Source organism: Pelobates fuscus, chromosome 2, assembly GCF_036172605.1.
Source record: "Pelobates fuscus isolate aPelFus1 chromosome 2, aPelFus1.pri, whole genome shotgun sequence".
Classification (NCBI taxonomy): Eukaryota; Metazoa; Chordata; class Amphibia; order Anura; family Pelobatidae; genus Pelobates; species Pelobates fuscus.
The window spans coordinates 417779193-417801355 of NC_086318.1; the positions used below are offsets into that span (position 1 = coordinate 417779193).

Sequence of the window (22163 nt, forward strand, 5' to 3'; positions counted from 1 at the left end):
CCAGGGATGTAATTATGATAACCGTATTAAAAGCATAAACATTTGATTAGTCTCCCATTCTATGAACATTCTTCATCAAATACTAATGGTAACAATTAATTGGTTATATGATCCCGGTGTCCTTCTGTGCAAGGAAATAGGCCTGCAATCAGAAAATAAATAGATACATAAGTTAATAATAAATAATCTAAAAATCTAAAAATGATATCCATCAGGACTTGATAGGATTAGTAAAGTAATAATTATTGTTTAGATGCTATAAATATTGAAATATATGGAAGTGTTAACTGCATGAATTATTATATAATAATAATCATAATAATCATAATATATACCAGATTAACATCCATTTTCATTACAAAATAGTGGAGAGCAATGCATATGACATCATAAATTGGTTCAATTAATAATTCACCTGTTTGTAGGGCCATTCATTGTACAATTATAAACAGATTAGTTTCTGGAGAGTGGTTTATTAATCCTGAGTGACTCTGTCTGACATTTTCTCCTTGGTTGAAGTAAATATTCTCCATGGTGACACAGAGATGTAAAGCTGCTGATGGGGAGGATTATCAAAGTGAAATAGTTGCTATTTGGGGAAAATGTTCTAAAATCTAGGTACAGTGCACTAGTTTCCATGGCAACTTCCCTAATGTAGCACTTTGTCTCAGAATAGCACCCATTTTCACCTTTATAGCTACCACCTATGTCTTGTAAATAAAGAAAACTTTGAATAAGATTGAAAAATAATCTTACTAGATTTCCTATGATGGTCACATCTAGACCGACATACACATTACATTTCCTCTTCCCAAGCAATAGGATGCTGGGAGCTGAACCAGCTCAACTCAAACTAATTGTTTGCCTGGTTGTTTGGTTGGTTAATTAGTTGTTAATAGGATTTAAAGAATCAAGATGGCCCCCTCCACAATGAAATATGGCAGTTTAAAATAAATTTGTAATAGGGAGGATAGAGGCAAATCATTTTCACTTGTTTAAACTATTGTTTCAAACTGACTTTTGTGTCAAATAGTCATATAGAACATGCAAGATGGTATCCACTGAGTCTGGAAGAAAGGTATTTTGCTACAGCTGAGAATTTTTTTTTTTTTACAGTATGATCAATAAAATGGGAAATTCTGTACCCAAAGAGGTTGTCTCCAAATTCTGGAGGTATTTTTGAAAAAGGTCTGGGTGTTTGTTTGTTTTTCTTTTAAAAACAGATTATCCAGGGATATAATTAACATGTATGTGGGTCGTGATCCAAGGAGAAATTTTAAGCTTGTTTAAAGTAGAACTGTCACCATCTTGGGACTTTGCATAATTTGATATCACCACGGGTGTCCAGTGGCTGGGGAGGCAGGCAAAGATAGGTATAACTTACCTGAACCTGTCCCTCGAGGGCACCGCCATCATCTTCCAGTTGGTCCTCTTGGCTGAAACGCCAGGAGCTGACGCCACTGCTGTACTCTCGCACATGCGCAAGAGTACATTATTGAGGTCTATGAAGGATCCCGTAAGACCGTGGAATCCTCAATAGATAGAGTCAATTCCCTGCAGTCAATTACCTGTAGCTATACCCAGTGTAAAGATATGTCAAGCGGAGGAAAAATACTGAGACAAAGTAGTCCATTGTATGTCACATTATTGTAATTATTCCTGGGGTCCAGTGGGGATCTTCTGTCTGGGGATCTCCTTCCTGCTCCTCACTGCACAGCCTGTGCGACTAGAGTTCACTCTGGCGAGAGTGGAGGTGTTGCCATGGCAACGCTCCGGATCCTCAAAGAGTAACCCAGAGGAGCTGCAAGATAGAGCTCCAACGGGTCCTCTCTCCCTCCCCAGCTGCATGTCTGTCCAAGTGGGCCGTTGAGGGAGATCTTTGATCTCCCCACCGGCCCATCATGGACTACTGAAGGACCGGCGCTTGGATAGCGCGGGCCCTGCATGGACTGGCCAGGAAGGTCCAGGCCGATGTGCCCGGTAGCCAGTCCAGGCTTGGTAAAGACAATTCATTCAAGACATTTTGAGGGAAAAGGGAGCAGGGATATGGGACGATAGTTGGAAAGGGAAGAGGGGTCAAGAGATGGCTTTTTTAGGATAGGGCAGTAGTATGTTTAAGGTGAGCAGGGGCAGTGCCAGAAGAAAGAAAACAGTTGAAGATATGCATTATGGATGGTACAAGACAAGGGGAGAGAGATCTGATAAAGTAAGATGGGACTTGACTTAGCTGACAAGTGATGGGGCAAGAGGAAAGGAAAAGTGCAGACATCTCCTTTTCAGTAGCCAGGGGGAAGGCCTTAAGGGTAGGAAATGCACAGTCTATGTGCAGTCGAGAGAGAGAAGAGCAAAGGGGGGATAAGTATTTCCTTAACTGTTTAATTTTGTCATTAAAGTAGCATGCAAATCTATTGGCTAAAAAGGTTAGTTGATTGTTTAGCAAGGATAAAGGCTGCCCTGGATGAAAGCAAGATTAATTCATAATTGGGAAAGTATGACAAGGTGCGTTACTTCCTCCAGCAGCATTTATCTGAACGTGAGCATCTCTACAGGCAGCGGGTTGAATTAGTGTTCCATGGTTGGGGGCATGCTCTCTTAAGGGTTATGTTTGGATTTGGATTGAAGAGTCCAGAACAGAGGTGCGGGTGGTGTTATGTGAGGAGATAGCCAACTGGGAGTTGGTGAAGGTCAAGAGAATTTAGGTTCCTCCTGAGTTGAGGATGGTTAGGCTGAGAATGTTGTGTGAGGAGGCTCTCAAGAACAAATGATAAGAGGTGGTTACAATGCTTTCAGATTGTGCATGTATCTGAAAAAATAAGATCAAGTGTATTGCCAGCTATATGTGTGGGAGAATTAGCCCACTGGGATAGCCAGTTCTTTTTTCCATCCTGTTACAGAGATAAGAGGCTGTGCATGCATGAAAAAAAATAAGATCGAGGGTATTGCCAGTTAAATGTGTGGGAGAATTAGCCTACTGGGATAGCCAGTTTTCTTTTGCTAACTTTTTGCTGTCAACATTTTTTCTGCATGTTGTTAGAGACCACAATGTGAGCTTCGTGGAGTTTTATCACCCATAAATGTCTGTGTTCCCTGGAAGCTACTTTGTCTCTCTCAAATGTGTTGATTATATTCTTGATGGTGTTCTTTGCAGTTCCTGATTTTCATTTTCATTTAGAAACCGTATCCTGTGTTTCATGGTTATGTTTGATATTTGTACAGGAATCGAGAGATGCTAACACAGCCCTGTATACTCTAAGATAACCTTCCCATTCGGTCATATTATGCGGTCATACTATGTTTGTTGTTGTGCTACTGGTGACTAGCCACCTAGTAAAAGCTGATTTCAAACAGATATAGTGTAGTCATTTTAGGAACACCACTGTCCTTTAAGTGTAGAGTAGTACTAGGCACCAGAGGTAGGCAACCTTTGGCACCCTTTATATTTTTGGACAACATCTCTTTAATGTTGTTAAAGCCATAATTCTGACAAATCATCAGGGTAGAACATCTGGAGTGAACATCTGGAGTCCTTATATTTGCATTTCTATAGCCATGGTAAATATTCTGCACTGGGTTTAAACAGTGCATCTTCCAGGGATATCGATAGATCATGGCTTGTTTATGGAGAGGGCATAGGCTTACTAGCCTGTTGAGATGTTATCATAGCACAATATTACTAGGCCTGCCTCCAGTTTAATTGAAAATATATGGTTTTAGAGCATCAATTCACTTTTATGATTGATGATTGAATCAGGTTGGAATGGTGGTGGTGGTGGCTGTGATAATAGACACTATAGCAATATTTCTCATATAAATTATAACTTAAATATATGCAAAATGCATACCTACCCAAAGACTTCATTCACACATTTTTTTATTCACAATCCATCAATTATACCAACCACCCCACAGCTACAATTTTAAAGAAGGTTTCTGTTAGCGTTCCCATTTATTTGACATTAGTATTTTTGTAGAAGTAGCTTTTTTCCTGGTATTTAAAAATTCATATGGTATTATTATTATTATTATTATGTTATTTATATAGCGCCATCAAATTCTGCAGCGCTTTACGACGAACAGACATGTAGTTGCTATCAGAATAGTTGGACACACAGGAATAGAGGGTTTGAGGGTCCTGCTCAATGAGCTTACATGGCCCTTAACCTCTTCACTACCAAAATTGAACGTAGACAAAGAAAAAGAAACCCGCGCCAAGAGAGTATATACAAAACTTGATACGTACACAAATGTTAATACGCATTTGACCTAAAAAAAAGAGCAGAAGAAACAATACTGGTGCAATACAGCATATACAATAAGTGAGTGACATGTGATCTTATGTGATTACACTCACATTTAATTGAGCTATCTCAGAGCTCAGCTGTTTCAGCGCATGGACGGAACAATCCCGTCTAAGGATATATGGTTGTATAGGCGTCCAGATGGCTAAAATGAAGTGCAATGTGCTGTACATATATAGGAGTAAATACAGAACAAATGCTCCAATGGTGAAATAAATATAAAGTAGAAAAAAAGTATAGCGTATTCACATTTACCAGAGCAGAACTTGCTCTGGAATATATAGCGTTGGTGGTATAATACCCACCTAGGGATATGATGGTACCAGGAAGTATAGAATAGAAAAATAAAAGTGTAAATATAAATATAAAATACACTATTTATTAACCAAACAAAAAGCAATAAGAACAATAAAAATATTATTATTATTATTATTGCCATTTATATAGCGCCAACAGATTCCGTAGCGCTTTACAATATTTTGAGAGGGGGGATGTAACAATAAATAAGACAATTACAAGAAAACTTACAGGAACAATAGGTTGAAGAGAACCCTGCTCAAATGAGCTTACAGTCTATAGGAGATGGGGTATTAGAAACATTAGGATAGGAAATATCAGGTAGGAGTGAAGCAGAGCTGGAGAAGAGAGCAAAGCACTATCCCATAGGAGAGAGCAAGAGACAGGAATGTAAGGGAGAGATTACTCTGGGAGGCCATACGCTTTCCTGAAGAGATGGGTTTTAAGGCCCTTCTTAAATGATTGAAGACTAGGGGAGAGTCTGATGGCAGTAGGCAAGTTATTCCAAAGGAGAGGAGCCGCCCGTGAGAGGTCCTGCAAGCGCGAGTTGGCCGTACGGGTGCGAGCAGCGGTCAGGAGGTGGTCGCGGGCAGAGCGGAGGGTACGAGGAGGGGCATACCTCTGGATCAGTGAAGAGATATAAGAGGGGCTGGAATTGTTCAGTGCTTTAAATGTATGGGTTAGCACTTTGAATTGACTCCGATAGGATACAGGGAGCCAATGTAAGGACTGGCAGAGGGGCGAGGTGTGAGAGGACCGACTGGATAGGAAAATCAGTCTAGCTGCAGCATTCATTACAGACTGTAGCGGGGCAGTACGGCTTTTGGGGAGACCAATCAGGAGAGAGTTACAGTAATCCATGCGGGAAATTACTAGAGCATGGACAAACTCCTTGGTAGCATCTTGCGTAAGAAAGGGGCGGATGCGGGCTATGTTTTTGAGTTGGAACCTACAGGACTTGGCAACAAACTGGATGTGAGACTCAAAGGTGAGACCAGAGTCAAGTATGAGGCCAAGACAGCGCGCTTGTAGGGATGGACTTATGTGGATATCACTGACTTGAAGGGAGAGTGAGAGAGGAGGATCAGTATTAGGAGGAGGAAAGACAAGGAGTTCAGTTTTAGAGAGGTTAAGTTTGAGAAAGCGTGACGACATCCAGTCAGAGATGGAAGAGAGGCAAGCAGTGACACGTTGCAGGACGGCCGGGGAGAGGTCCGGTGAGGAGAGGTATATCTGAGTGTCATCAGCGTACAGGTGGTAGTTGAATCCAAAAGAGGCAATAAGTTTTCCAAGAGAGGCAGTATAAAGAGAAAATAGAAGGGGACCAAGGACAGAGCCTTGGGGAACTCCAACCGAGACAGGGCGAGGGGAGGAGGTATCCTTGGAAAAGGAGACACTAAATGAGCGTTGGGAGAGATAGGAGGAAAACCAAGAGAGGACAGAGTCACAGAGACCGAGTGATTGAAGAGTTTGAAGGAGGAGAGCATGATCAACTGTGTCAAAGGCAGCAGAGAGGTCAAGGAGAATTAATATGGAGTAGTGGCCTTTGGATTTAGCAGAGATTAGGTCATTAGTCACTTTGATAAGAGCGGTCTCAGTAGAGTGGAGAGGGCGGAAGCCAGACTGAAGAGGGTCAAGGAGAGAGTTGGAATTAAGGAAGTGAGACACACGGGTAAAGACAAGTCTTTCCAAAAGCTTTGATGAGTAAGGGAGCAGGGATATGGGACGATAGTTAGAGGGGGAGGACGGGTCAAGAGATGGTTTTTTCAGGATAGGTATTACAGTGGCATGTTTAAGGTCAGCAGGAACAGTGCCAGAAGAGAGAGAGCAGTTAAAGATGTGTGTTAGGATAGGCACAAGACAAGGGGAGAGAGATCTGATAAGGTGAGATGGGACAGGATCAAGTGGGCAAGTGGTGGGGCGAGAGGAACGGAGAAGTGCAGCCACCTCTTGTTCAGTAGCTGGGGAGAAAGTCTGAAGGGTAGGGAAAGCATGATTTATGTGTGGTTGAGAAAGAGAACGGCAAGGAGGGGAGAATTGTTTCCTTAGCTGTTCAATCTTGTCAGTAAAGTAATATGCAAAGCTATCAGCTGTAAGGTTAGTTTTGGGGGTGGCCACAGCAGGGCGGAGAAGGGAATTAAAAGTGTCAAAGAGACGTCTGGGATTGCGGGAGCATGAACTAATGAGAGAGGAAAAGTAGGACTGTTTGGCGAGGGCAAGGGCTGCGCTGTATGAAAGCAACATGAATCTATAATGAAGATAGTCTGCCTGGGTGCGGGACTTCCTCCAGGAGCGTTCAGCACAGCGGGAGCAACTCTGCAGATAGCGTGTTGATTTATTATGCCAAGGTTGGGGTCGTGTTCTCCTCGAGGTGCATGTTTGGAGTGGGGCTGCAGTGTTCAAGGCAGATGTGAGGGTAGTGTTATATGTGGAGATGGCCAGTGAGGGACAGGAGAGGGAAGGGATGGATAGCAGTTGTGAATCAATGTCAGCCGACAGCTGCTGGAGGTCAATAGAGTTAAGGTTCCTCCTGAGCTGAGGGGGGTTAGGCTGAGGTTGTTGGGTGAGGGGGTAATTGAGAGCAAACGATAAGAGGTGGTGATCAGAGAGAGGAAATGGAGTATTGCAGATATTAGATAATGTACATGAATAGGAGAAAATAAGGTCGAGGGTATTGCCAGCTACATGAGTGGGAGAATTAGCCCACTGCAATAGTCCAAGGGAGGAAGTCATTGAAAGTAGTTTAGAGGCTGCTGGGGTTAAAGGTGGGTTAATGGGAATATTGAAGTCCAAGAATTAGGGATGGAATGTTGGAAGAGAGGAAGTAGGGTAGCCAGGCAGCAAAGTGGTCAAGGAACAGGAGAGGGGAACCAGGGGGACGATATATGACGGCAATGTTAGCAGAGAAGGGTTTGAAAAGGCGAATTGAATGAATTTCGAATGATGGGAAAGAGAGGGAAGGGGGGGTGGGCAGGGTTTTAAAGGAGCAGTGGGGTGAGAGAAGAAAACCTACACCGCCACCTTTAATCTCCGCTTGTCTTGGATTGTGGGTAAAGTGAAGATATGCTCAAGGAGTCACACTTTACACGTTTCGCTTCTTCAAAAGTGTGGTATCATCCTCATAAAGTTCTGTTTTTATAGACAGTCTATAAGTGCAAATAACTTCCTGGTGTGGTAATTGGCATTTCCTGTAACCATGGTGGAACGCACGCGTCGTAAAGGAAGTGAAGCGGCGTATATCCATCATGTAGATTGATATATTGAAAAAGAACTACCAAAATTGAGTAAAAACTCTTTTTTTTTAATATTCATGTAGTTTGCAGAATAAAATATAGTCTATAAAGCATCACTCATCCTCATTGCTTTCCTTGTTATCATTACCAGCCCGTAGAGGAATGAATCCCACTGCCAGAAGCCACTAGTCCCTGATAAAATACGTATAAAGTTTGGTGAAATTGTCTTCTCACCCCTACTTCCAAACAGTATAGGACGTTTCACTTGGTCATATAATTCTTATAGTCAGGAAGGGGGGAGGAGTGAGTGGGCCATTTTACTGACATCAGATTGGTATAGAAGTTTCAAATACCTTTATTGTATAAATATATGATTTAACTGTATTGACTGTATGTGGCCATTATGCTTAAATGCAAACATTACTTTTAAATTCAGCTGTCATTTTCAGTAAGCTGCACTGCTAGTAATCCCTTCACAGTCCATACAAATACCTATAATAAAGGTATTTGACCAAATTTGTTTTCTCCATTTTTGGCACAGCTATGCTGAGGGAGAATAAAATGCATTTTTGCTTTTATTGTAACATTTCAGATGCTGTGTGAAATATCACAAAACCAAGGACACTGTATACTGTCTAAAGCTATTAATTTCCCCAAAACACCCATTGTACAGCACTGTGGAATTTGCTGGCCCTTTATAAATAATAATAATAATAATAATAATAATAATAATAAAGGCTGGATAAGTGAAATATTGTGTAAATGTACATAATGTTATGTTTTACGTTGTCTGCAAAACAATCTATACACAAAATATCAGTGTTCTGATCTATTTATATGATAGCTATGCACCCCTTGCTTTAAATACATGTTCTGTTAATACTTTTTTCAAGGAAAAACTGACTGCTTGGTCGTGCAGGGGTTAAATTCAGCAACATTTATCACATCCTGCTTTAAAACAATACATTACATCACAAGTTGGCACTCAAAAGGTTAAGCTTTATGTCATCAAAAAAGGTAAAATGATTACAATAAAAAATTACAGTTTTAATAAAATATATCTCAAATCAAACAGAAATGCCTCTTTAATAAGAGCAACCAAGGCCTGTAAAAGGTCTAAAAATGTCAAATATACATTTCAAATCCATTTTTAATCAATGTTTGTTTTGCCAAAGTAAAAATTGACTCCCTTAACAAATTCTACCAGCATGGATTAATAGAAAACACTTGCTATATTGTATTCTTTCAAATTCTCAGCTCCTGACTTGCAAAACGGGCCATAAACCCTACAGAACAGCTTTGACCTGCACAGCTTGGGGTGGTCCTTATGTTTTTTTAGACTCACATGGACCATAGACACAACAGCTTGAGTACTTTTCCAGGCGTGCTAGTAAAGTTGATGAAATTTGCAGTTTCTGTCTAAAAAGTAATTATTTTTATGGTGTTAATTTTGTAAATATGTGTACTACTTCGGTATTTACTATAAGCAGTAAGGATGCACATCCTGAGATATTCAAATTATAAATAAAATAAATGTCCACGTTTAACCCCTTAAGGACCAAACTTCTGGAATAAAAGGGAATCACATGTCATGTGTCCTCATCACATGTCATGTGTCCTCAAGGGGTTAAGTAATATTTAAACTGTTATTAAACTTTGAATTGCATCCAGGTCGTCCAAGTTTGTCAGTTCCCGAGAAAAGTTTATAGATTATTGTTTGATTTCTTTTTATATAAGGCCGTTAAAGCCGTTAATTAATAAATAGTTCATTATTGGTAAACTGCTAAGTTTGCTAAATTACAGATTCAAGAAGGTTTGCAAAGTAGTGCCTCTCCTTTGAAGAATTCACATTTATTCAGAGTTCTGGCAATTAATTGGTCATGGTAGTTTTTTTGGAAATAAATATAATTATTTAATAACAGGAACCGGTACTGCTGCTGGGCAGCACTTTCTTTAAGGTTTAAATATTCCAGCAGCATGTCAGCATACTGTGCCAATGATTAAGTACTATGCGGTGCGAAACGCGTTAGGCAGCTGCTCTGTGGATTTGGATTTTTTTATTGGTTGCAAAGTGCTGTGTCATAATTGAGTATATATATATCCTTTTTTACTTTTTTTCTAAATAAAAGCTATGTTTTAACAGATTATTGTGTTACGGACAGTTTTTTTTTTTCAAAGAGTATACTGGCATTAGCAGTGTTAGCAGGCAAATTTACCCCTGTTTTCCAATTGAATCACTGGGATTAACTGCCCCTGTCTTAGATACCTGGCTCCACTGCCTTATAATGGGAGGGTGCCCTTTGAAATATGTATTTTTGTACTTCCTTTTTTGATATAAATCTTTTGGCTTTTTGATGCAATCTTTTTGGATCTTAGTATCTGATTTGAGGCAATTCTTGGTACATCTCTGCCATGCAAAGGGTTACAAGTCATCTAAAGGAGCCCCCTCCTTAACGGCTCTGTACAGACTTGATAAACATCCCTGGAATAAACAGGCAATTGTTAACAAAGATTTATTCACAAGGCCAGGTTTCCAGCTGATTATTAAATTCATTACTCCTTGTGGAGGCAGAGCCGATTTCAGTTTATTTGTTATGGTAAATGTTTGTTTTTTAGGTACTAAATTGGCCGTGTATAAATGGAGGAAACTCGTTTGTTAAGATGTATTCCTCAATGTATAAACTGGACACTGGATGCAAACTAAAAATAAACATGTCTACCTGTGTTTGGTACTCAGTCCACTTATTAGTTTTCAGTCTGGACTTGATACCAGAGCCTTATTGAGAAAGACATAAATTTTAATTACAGATCTGGCTGAAGGAGAACGGAGACGTAATTTGTGAGTTTCTCGTTATTAAACCGGCTGTGCTTTCTTGGAACAGCATCCTTAGTCTTCAAGATTGAAAGTCTAATAAACATTGTCAGAAATGCTCCAATTGAAGCTGTGAGCTGTGATCTGGTGTAATAAATCCACGGCTTTCCTTTCATTTTCGATTAGGTCAGTTAACATTGTGATGTGCATGGCAACTGGAATAAAGTATCCTTCAACAAAATCTCACATTCAGTTAGTGCCTAGTTTCTGTCTGCGGATCCTCTAGGCAGAATGAGCCAGTCTCCTCATTTTCACAACAGGAGTAAATAAAACAGCCTCCTGTTTGGATGTGTTTTGTATTCTGGTGTGCACGGCCCTTTTTATTAACTATTAAAGGGAAGGCGTAGAATCCAGACCATTTTATTTTAAGCCAGTGTACCAGGGAACATGCTCATCTTTTCTGATTAAATACAAAACTGTCTTACTTATGGAAGAGTTTCTCATAGAAGTCCACAGTGAGTGTGCAATGGATACATGGAGATACGCCTTGTTACTACAATATCAAATAAATCTGCCCATCATTGCAAAGCGGATAACAATATATTTTTGTTTTTAGTACACTCCTCATACCACAAATGTAACTTTATTCACCAATATACAGACCTCGCAACATATGTACAGCTACTACTGCAGCCACCCGGCCTTGTCGCACTACCTTTCTACAGTGTGGGTCAAAATTCAGAGTAGGATCTGACAGGTAAATAACTTAGAAGTTCAAGTTTTTTTGTTTTTTTTGTTGCAGGTCCATATCATAAACTGAGTTTTTGGAGATTGGTCATAGGTAATTTCACAATGGAACAACGAATTAGCCAGAGAAAGCAATGAATTTATTCATTAAATCATCATGTCTGACAAAGCTCATTTTCATTTAAATGGCTTTGTCAAAATGCAAGACTGTCGTTTCCGGGGTACAGAAAGTCCTGTCTCGGGGTGACCTCGAAGGAAGTTAAAAGCAGAAATTTGAGTGCTAAAACCTCAGATATGAACTAAAGTTATAAACATGCAATTGAAAGAGCCTGACTTTGCGAGGCAGTAAATGGAGCTCATTTAAAGATGTCATCGTCTGTACCTAGTCAAACAAATCTCCATATGTTAAGCATTCATTGTATGTAATATCATTAATATTGGTTCATTAATGAAAAAGTTATTGACTCCTTAAACCCTACTCTGAATATTGGCCCACATTGTATATATATATATACAGCTCTTACTTGTACAAAACTCCCATCACACACAGCCCCCATGGCTCCCACAAGTCCCATTCTATACAACATCATGGCATATTCGATCATCCATCATTCACATGCAATCCTATGACACACATACAGCCATCATAACACATGATGAAGCATATGACATATGACATTTGTGCAGCATATAGCTCATTTAATGCCAACTTTTGCCAGTAAAGCAACTTTAACTTTAAAGGGACACTATAGTCACCTGAACAACTTTAGCTTAATGAAGCAGTTTTGGTGTATAGAACATGCCCCTGCAGCCTCACTGCTCAATCCTCTGCCATTTAGGAGTTAAATCCCTTTGTTTATGAACCCTAGTCACACCTCCCTGCATGTGACTTGCACAGCCTTCCATAAACACTTCCTGTAAAGAGAGCCCTATTTAGGCTTTCTTTATTGCAAGTTCTGTTTAATTAACAGATTTTACTATTAACATGACGTAAAGTCATGATTTTATTAATGACACGGAGGCGAGTATTATGCATTCTCTTTCTTTATTATACTCCCAGCAGCAAGAAAAGGGAAGTATGAGAGAATCATAGAAAAAAGAAAACCATAACAATAGCCTGGTAACAGTAGGGCCAATCAGCATACAGTATAGTCCATATAGGTGTAGTGTTCCTTGACTCCTCCTCTTTCTGCGTAGATCCTGAAGACCAATAGTGCAAATTCAAGTATTCCAACCATAAATACGAATCCACGAACAAAAAACCATAACTGGAACTTCAATCTAGAACCGTTTCAACCGTGAACTCTCCAGTTGTATTCAAGCTAAAAGAGAGGAGAAATATGGTAATATCGAAATCTCGTGACTGTTTTCCGCAATCAACAACTCGTAAACCATTTAATCAAACGATGTAAATATATCAATTTGTCAGCCATCTAGCTAGATCAAGAATGTATCACATAAGTCATATTCGTAGACTACTCACCTGTGTCATGAATGATCTTGTACCTACCGTATTAAGGTATCCGAAATGCTTCATGTTCTGGGTTGTAATATACTCACCACCCTGGGTAGGGCGGGTGGGAATAATACTCGCCTCCGTGTCATTAATAAAATCATGACTTTACGTCATGTTAATAGTAAAATCTGTTAATTTTATTAAAGACACGGAGGCTCCTATTATGCTATTTCAAAGCTGAGCAACCACTGTATTCGAAATGTGTTGCACTGGGCGTAAATAGAAGTTACGAAATGTAGACTCATTCGACCAGTCGGCTGCCCGTAGTATATCTTCCAATTTACAACCCAACATGGACGCTTTAGAGGCCATAGCTCCGCGAACGGAATGTGCGGAAAAAATCGAGGTGTCTATGCCTGCCATAGACAGCAACCACTTGATCCAACGAGCTAAAGTAGCAGTAGATACTGGTAGGTGAGGTCGTTTGAATGAGATGAACAGTGGATGGATCTGTCCTGGACGGAGTGAGGCCGTGCGATGCTCATATTCCTTTAGACATAACACCGGGCACAAATTTGGGTTGTCTGGCAATGATGGGTAGAAAACTTCCTTAGTCGAGGATTTCGTTCTACGTGAAATATTGAAGGATACTCCGTTTGGGGTAAAGACACGTGCATGCCAGTCTAGCGCCCTGACATCAGCGACTCGTTTACAAGAAAGTAAACAAAACAGCATCAACAGTTTGCCCGACAATTGTTTCAGTGAAAGTTCCTGGTTCATTGGCCACGATTCGATCAATCGCAACATCACATTGACATCCCAAAAGGAAGAATATCGAGTTTGAGGAGGTCGAGTAAGACGGATGCCTTTGAGTAAACGACAGATAAGGGCATGCTTACCTATTGGGGTGCCATCCAACCCCATATGTCTCGCCGATATAGCTGACCTGTACAGATTTATAGTACGAAAAGCTTTCCCTGTCTCAAAGAGTAGAGTCAGAAATTGTAGGACTGCTTCTGTAGAAGCTGATATGGGATCCATTGACTGTCCCATGCACCAATCAGACCATTTTCTCCAAGCCGATTCGTAGGCACGTCTGGTACCTGGTGCCCATGACTCTGCCAAGAGACTGAGTGTCGTCTGCGAAACCTCCTCGAGATTCCATGATCTCCTGAAATGAGCCATGCCATCAGTTGTAGTAGGCCTTGGTTGACCAGTTCGTGACTCATTCCCTCTGGGTTGGTTAAGAGGTATGGAATGTCCGGCAACAATTGTGGGAAATCTATCGACATTTCCAATAATTGAGGAAACCAAGGTTGTGACCTCCATAACGGGGTTATCAGTGCTAGCGTCCCCTTGGAATATCGAAGGACCGCCAGGGTCCGAGAGATGAGGTTGAACGGGGGGAACGCGTAGTTCCTGTCCTTGGTCCAGTCCTGCAGGAATGCATCTGTTGCCAGAGCATCTGGATCCGGTCTCCAACTGAAGAACCGAGGAAGCTGGGTGTTCAGTCGAGACGCGAAGAGGTCTATACTGAAAGGTCCCCAGCGCTGCGAGAGGCGCTGGAAAATCATTGGATGGAGATGCCAGTCTCCTGCGTCCCGAAGGTATCGGGAATTCCAGTCCGCCATTGTATTGTCCTGCCCCGGAATGTATTCCGCTATTACCGAAATGCTGTGCTTCAGGCAATAGTGCCAAAAATCTCGAGCCATCAAAGCGAGAACCTTCGATTTTGTACCCCCTAGATGGTTGATATAACGTACTGCTGAGACGTTGTCCATCTTGATTAAGATTGAGCATGAAATGCCTGTGGGGGTCATACTGCGAATGGCAAATGACGCTGCTAGTAGTTCCAGGCAGTTGATGTGTAACAGAGACTCTTCGTTCGACCATCTGCCACCGGTGGAAACTGACCCGCAATGCGCGCCCCAACCGTGTAAGCTGGCGTCTGACTCTATGACCAGGTCCGGCGTCGATCCAAATATTGCCCGTCCGTTCCATGCCTCCATGTGTGCTAGCCACCAGTCTAGTTCCTCCCTGGAGTCTTCGTCCAGTGTGACGCAGGTTTCGTATGAGTGACCAGAGCGTAGATATGAGGCTTTGAGTCGTTGTAGGGCACGATAGTGTAGCGGTCCTGGAAAGATCGCCTGTATGGACGATGCCAAGAGTCCTATGATCCTCGCAAGTTGTCGGAGGGAGATAGTTGTACGGTGCATAAGCCGTCTGATCTCCTTCTTGATCGAAATCATTTTGTCTTTGGGTAGACATAATCTCTGTTGAACAGAGTCGACTTGGAAACCCAGAAATTCCATCTGCCTGGAGGGTTGTAGAATTGATTTTTCCCAATTCACCAAGAATCCTAAGTTTTGGATAAGGTGGATCGTCCAGGATAGGTGAATGCGAAGTTGGGACTGAGATTGGGACAGAAGCAGGATGTCGTCCAGATAAATTATTAATCTGACCCCTCGTGTGCGCAAGAAAGCAATCACTGGTTTTAGCACTTTTGTGAAGCACCATGGAGCGGAGGATAGGCCGAACGGCAGACATACAAACCTCCACTTCGTTCCCCGCCATTGAAACTGTAGTAAGTTTCGGTGCGCTTCTGCGATCGGGATTGACAGATAAGCGTCCCGTAAGTCTATTTTGACCATCCAATCCGATGGTATGAGGAGGTCCCGAAGGCAATGAATACCCTCCATTTTGAAATGGTGGTACTGGACATACGCATTTAGGGGCCGGAGATTTATTACCGGACGTACCCCGCCACCTTTCTTGGGGACCAGAAACAAGTTGCTCACGAAACCTTCTGTGTCCCATGGGATTTGTTGAATAGCGTTCTTGGACGCTAAATCTGCGATCTCTGTAGAGATCATCATCTGGTGTTGGCCGGCCATATTTAGTTCTCGAGGGGACTGCGTCTGAACCGGGTAGGAGGTTAACTCCAGCATGTACCCTTGTATCGTATTTAAAACCCAAACATCTGCGGTTAAAATCTTCCAAGCATGCTGAAACAATGCCAGTCTGCCCCCCACTTTTACTTGGGAAAAACGGAGATATTCGGTACTCACCATAAGGTCGTCTGCTTGAAACAGACCCCCGTGGTCCACGGGAACTCCAGGGCCGACCCCGAGATGGGAAGAAAGGGGTATAGTGCCTCTCTGGTACTGGTCTCTGATTATTAAAGGAGCCTCTGCCGGCTCTGGTTGAGCCTCGAAATCCACGGCCGGGTAGACGGCTCCTTCCTCTGCCGGCCCCTCCAAAAACCCGTGGTGCAAATACTCTCTTAAGAGATGTCTGAGCCTTATCAATTGCCGTGAACGTCTTAACGTACAGCCCCAGATCCTTAATAAAGGATTCGCCAAATAATAAGCCTTTAGCCGCTGGGCCCGGCTCGTTGGTCGCCATGCTGGTCAGTTTGGGCTCAATTTTTAGGAGAATCGCCTTTCGGCGTTCGGTAGCCATAGCCGCATTGGCGTTACCCACCATGCAGACTAATCTCTGCAACCAGCCTATCGCTACTTCAAAATCAAATTCGCTTTCGCCCGATTGGGCGGACTCCACTAGCTCGTATAGTTTAGTTATGGGTCCCAAAGTATCAAGGAGTTTGTCTTGACAATTTCTGAGGGAAAAATCCAATCCCTTCCTTGGTTTCCAACCAGATTTGTTCAAGAATTGGACCAGCTGAGGGTCCACGTCAGGTGTCTTTTCCACCGAGTCTGGGAGGATGGGACGTGGGCATTCTGCCCGTAACTTATTACGCCCCTCCTTGGATAAGGGCTTTCGCACCCGAAGTGCGAGATACTTGGCAATGTGAGTAGGCGGCTCCCATGCTGCCGAGCGAGGGTGACGGAGGTCATCTGGGTCAAATAACAGGTTGCCCAGTGGGTCCCGCAAAAGGTCGCCCTCGCCAGAGTCAGGAGGCGCAGTGCCCTGAGCCATACTCTTTTGGGTAGCAACGCCTGTTTGGATGTCAGACCCGGAATCTGAAAGTTCCGCGCTGTAGTGATCCATATAGGAGTCTTCATACTCCTCCTCCACACTCCGGTCCGAATCGGACGAATCCCCATGGGCACGTGCCCGTTTCCAAGTTCTGGCCGATTTTGCCCGGCCAGGGGCTCTAGTGCGCGGTGGTATCGCGCCATCTTTGACAGCCTGAGGCGTGTCATTCAATGCAGGCTGAGCCTGCAGTTCAGGAGGGGAGGTCACATGTCTGCTCTTTGCCAACGCCTTACGACCCGGTTGTGCCACGTTAGTGGGTATTGGGTTGCGTGTGGTTTGCATTCCACTAGTCTGTGTCTGTATCAGTGCCTCTGTTATAGACTGAGTGATAGAGGACGACATTACCCCCATCGCAGAGGTTAAAGCTCTGTTGATGGATTGTGCCATGGTAGCGTCCAGGAGGGATTGAAACTCCTCGGATGCCATGAGGCTGGCGTCATTTAAACCTCCCTTGTTAGAGGGGGAAACGCCTGATGTGGGGCACATAGACCCTGAGGGTCTGTCACTCTGATCCTGCATAGCAGAGAAATCTTTACAGGGAATATATATACCCTAGTTCAAGTAGTGGAAAATATTGGGCCCAGTAAAATCCTCTATACACTAGGTACTTAGCCAATAAATATAGCCTGTAAAGGAACTAGCTTGAGGAAAGAAACAGCACAAAAGAAGGGTGTCAGGATAGATTAATCCTCCACACCACACTTACAGTTAGTTAGAGGTATGACAGCCAATAACCTGTAGTATATCCCAGTCTGGGTCTTAGGAGAGTGCTTGCCGAGTAGGAGAAGCCGGTAGGAGCTACAATTCAGCAGATTCCCGCCGAAATCGCGTTAAAATGGCCGCCGCGAGTGAAAGTTACATTCCCGGCGACATAAAAACCAAAAAGATGGCCGCCGCGCTACAAACTGCGCATGCGCGACCGGGCTGAAAGGGGAAAATTAATTTCAGGGACCGCGCATGCGCGGCCGCCCGCAACACCGCGGAAAGACCGCGGACATAAACCGGAGGCGCAAGCCGAGCACCAGAAGGTAAATAAAAGCCCCAGACACCTAACAGGGAAAACGATAGGTGAGGGCAGGGAGGAATCACTCCCTGAAGCAGGCAAGCAGCACTCTCCTGACACCAGAGTAGCAACGATAATGATAACACAATATAACACAATATAAGTATTACACACAATTTAGTGAAAAAACCAATTAATGTGTAAAATTAAATACAAGTAAATGTATAAAATTTCAGGAGTAGCAAGATGAGGTACTTAACTTGTCTGAGGGAGCAGCAAGAAAGAGGAGGAGTCAAGGAACACTACACCTATATGGACTATACTGTATGCTGATTGGCCCTACTGTTACCAGGCTATTGTTATGGTTTTCTTTTTTCTATGATTCTCTCATACTTCCCTTTTCTTGCTGCTGGGAGTATAATAAAGAAAGAGAATGCATAATAGGAGCCTCCGTGTCTTTAATAAAATTAAGATTTTCTTATCCCCTGCTACGTTAATAGCTTGCTAGACCCTGCAAGAGCCTCCTGTATGTGATTAAAGTTCACTTTAGAGATTGAGATACAATTATTTAAGGTAAATTACATCTGTTTGAAAGCGAAACCAGTTTTTTTTTCATGCAGGCTCTGTCAATCATAGCCAGAGGAGGTGTGGCTAGGGCTGCATAAACAGAAACAAAGTGATTTAACTCCTAAATGACAGTGAATTGAGCAGTGAAATTGCAGGGGAATGATCTATACACTAAAACTGCTTTATTTAGCTAAAGTAATTTAGGTGACTATAGTGTTCCTTTAACTTGAAAGGTGTCTATACTTTCTATGTGCCTTAGTTTAGTGTAATGATTGTGTGTTTGTGCTTTAATCACTATTTGTATAATGTGTTAAGAATGGATGTCCCTTCCAGTCTGAAGTGCTCCTTTCATTTTGGCACCTAGACATGTCTCTATGGCTGATTGGAAACTATTTCCTGAAAACTGTCACTTTCAGTCCTGAAGAAAATCACATGAGGAGCAGATTGTTTCCTCTAAAATACTCTGGGGCTATCTTCATTCAGTTCCAGGATCTGATCAGAGCTGGGTGGGCAGACAGGTTGGGAATCATATGGTTATCGGATCGGTAGCAGATATTCAACAGTAGTGAACCCATGCCCTGTCAGTCTATTCTCCTGTGTCCGGTCACTGTTCATTCAATTACACACTTCTGAGAATTATTATCCCAATGTGTTATGTAAAATGGAATGTGATTGTGTGTGTGTAATTATTATTATCTTTTCGAACTTAAACGGGGCTACAATATTGCTACTATTAAAAAAACAAACAAACAAAAAAAAAAAACTCCACAACAAATACTGACAGTAATTACTATAAAATATTGTCTTTAAGCCTTGGCCTTCAAATGAACCCAATGAATCCGATCACGCTGGCAGTTGAATTCTATAAGTTCAATATTCAATTAGCCCTCATCTGGGCTTTTTTATTTTTGTGCACAGACATATAACATTTGCTTGTGAGGTACCCCAAAGGCAATCCTCTAGCTTTCTACATTTATATATTACATAGGGGTATACGAGAGACATGCACATTTTTGCTATTTTTTACATGAAAATTAACAGGCGCGTTTGCTAGTAAGTCATTACAGGCTGGCCATTATAGTTAAATTAGGCTGAGTGTGCCACTGGAGCCTGTTGTGTGTGAAAGAGTATAAGTCACGCTACCATAAAAAGGAACATATTATAAGAAACAAAGCAAGAGAGTGCATTTATTGAAAACATAAGCTAGGCAGGCTTATGTAGGTAATATCAATGATGATTGTAATTGTCCAGTTTTATATTTACTAGTCATCGGCTGTGGTAGCTTGTGGTCGGCATCCATTAATCCGGCTGTCTTCTGCTATGAGGTTCTTCACCCGATTCCCTGTCTGGGCCCTGCTTGGGGTTGGTTGCAGGATTTGTCTGGGGCGGCCCTGCTGCGTTCTGAGCGTGTGGTATGTCTCCATCTCCAGCCCTCATCCGAGTCTGTGATATTTGTAGTATGGCAGTGGTCCCCCCATTTGGTGTTCTTCCAGTTCCCAGCCGGGATGTAGTCTGGGGGTATGGTGGCTAGAATCCCCTAAATTGTATTAAGCCTGTTGTGGGCTGCTTGTCTCTGGCAGGGGTTGTAAAGCTGGTGGTGGCTGGAGTGCTCTGTCTCAGGGTAGTTTGGTAAGGAGATCCCCCCTCACACCCCTTCCTTTTCGAGCAGAGGCCCTGGGCTGAGTTGTGTTCGGTGGTCTGTAGGTCTCCGTCGAGGTTTCTTTGCTTGGGAGGGGTAGTGACCACCTTGGGGGAAGGGAGGTTGTAAGCGGGCAGACCTGGGGTATGTCGTCTTTTAGTTGGGTGACTCACCGCTGGTGGTCTGTTGCCGACCCCTGGAGGCTTGCATCGGATTTCCCGCCTTCTCCTCCCAGCCTTCCAGGCTTTAGTTTGGCCCCCTCCTGGAGCCGCAGGTTGTAGCTTGGTGACCTGTGGGGTTGTTGCTGCTTGTGTCTCTGCTGGAGCGGAGAGCTTTGCCCAGAAAGCAGCTATCAGTCGGTCCAGCCGCTCCGAGAGTGGTGGCAGTGAGGATCTTTGTTCTGGCTGGCACGTGGCGTCCGCCATGATGAGGCACATCAGACCGGCAGTGTCCGTGAGTTGATTGTGTTGCCGTGCACCTGAGGCTTGAGCTGGGATATCCCTCTCCGGCAGGGAAGGGGGGTTAGAATGTGTCGGGGAGACCTCCAAGTAGTTTGGCAACAGCCAGCAGAGGGATCGGCTGCCTCCCCCGTGCCGTCTGAGTAGGCCACGTGTAGGCCTCAGGTCGATCCCCGGTACGTCGTCGCTGTGGTTTGCCACGGCCTTGCGGCTGCGCTTCCTCTGTGGTAAGCCCTCTGTTTGGGGGCTGAAAGGTAGGCAGTTTTAGGTCTTAATGTCGCTGTTTAGGCTTATTTCAGGCTTTTTTTGTGAGGAGCTCCACCAGTATGCGTCCGTTCGGCTAGGCTGTTAGGCTCCGCCCCCCCCTTTTTCATTTTTTAGGTATCATGAGCGTATGAACTCCCTTTGAGAGTAGAACTCCCTTTGATTACCAATGCCGTTCCCCTTTAAACATGTACTCCATTCCCGTTAACAATAGTTTCTGTTCTTCCACCAAAGATTTTTCTCTTTGGTATTCTGCTTCTAAGGACAACAGACATAGTATCCTAAAAGCATGTAGCGAGGGCATTGTTAATTTGTATCCACAGCATCTGCAGTGCCCAAGGTTGCCCACCTCTGCCATTGCAGGACATCCTGTCCTTTAACTCCCGCTGTCCTATTTTCCCTACACAGTAATGATCCACTGTCCTTACTAGAATCCAGTTACTTCCTGTTTCTCAGGTAAGGAAATGTTATTTTGCGATTATGTTTATGTCTGTGTTTTGTTCCTACCGTGCAACATAGAAATATTTGGTTGGCTACAGGAAAAATATCAAAGTAAACATCTTATGGTTCCTGTACTTTAGCTAAAGCATGTTTATTTTATATCTACTTAGGAGTGGACAGATGAGATTTTCAATCTGGCAACCAATCTTCTGGCACAGAACATGTCGAGAGATGCATTTCTGGAAAAAGCGTAAGTAGCTTCCTTATATATTGCAAAGGGTGTTACTACAATTTTGTGAGTTAATTTCCTTGTTCTTTTGTAAGACATTTTAACCTCTATTGTTTATATCTAAATGGGTTGTCACATTTTATTTTTTATGTTTATTCCTCTTTGTGATTATGATAAGAATCAAAGTATCTGTAATAATATTAGAAACACAGGAGATTTTTCAGTCAAGTCTGATATCACAAAGGTCCATTGTATCTAAATAAAAAGTATATGGTTTCAAACAGACATTGTTTCACCTCTGAATTTAGCCATTAGGAGACACATTTGGAGCTTTCCGTTTACCTTCATCTCAGGACAAGATTTAACCCCTTAAGGACACATGACGGAAATAATCCGTCGTGATTCCCTTTTATTTCTGAAGTTGTGTCCTAAAGGGGTTAAAAGGACTCTCCGGATCCCTAGAGCACTTTAGCTTGCTGAAATGCTTTATGTGTGAAGAGTGTGCCCTCTTTTTTTTCATTTTACGAAAAGTGCAGAAGTGCAGAAAAGGGCATTTTTATAAATTAACCTTCTTACACCTCACTGGCTGTCAATCAGAGAACAGGTCCTGTTATTTCCTGGTTTGGTTAGCTCAGTGAAGCTAAACTCAAGAGGAAACACATGCTCAGAGCACCTGCCTTGAAAATACTTCTCATTGAGCTGCATTGGGAAGTCTGTGAT

General features: G+C 42.7%; 1 protein-coding gene across 2 annotated transcripts in view; it reads left to right on the plus strand.

The window, feature by feature from the left end:
• The window catches only part of PLCB1 (phospholipase C beta 1), a 739173-nt gene that overhangs the window by 423787 nt on the left and 293223 nt on the right, over positions 1-22163 (plus strand). For both annotated transcript variants that reach the window (XM_063444005.1, XM_063444006.1), the window contains exon 5: positions 21385-21464. In XM_063444005.1, coding sequence (XP_063300075.1) covers positions 21385-21464 — 80 coding nt within the window. The remainder of the gene's footprint in view (positions 1-21384; positions 21465-22163) is intronic.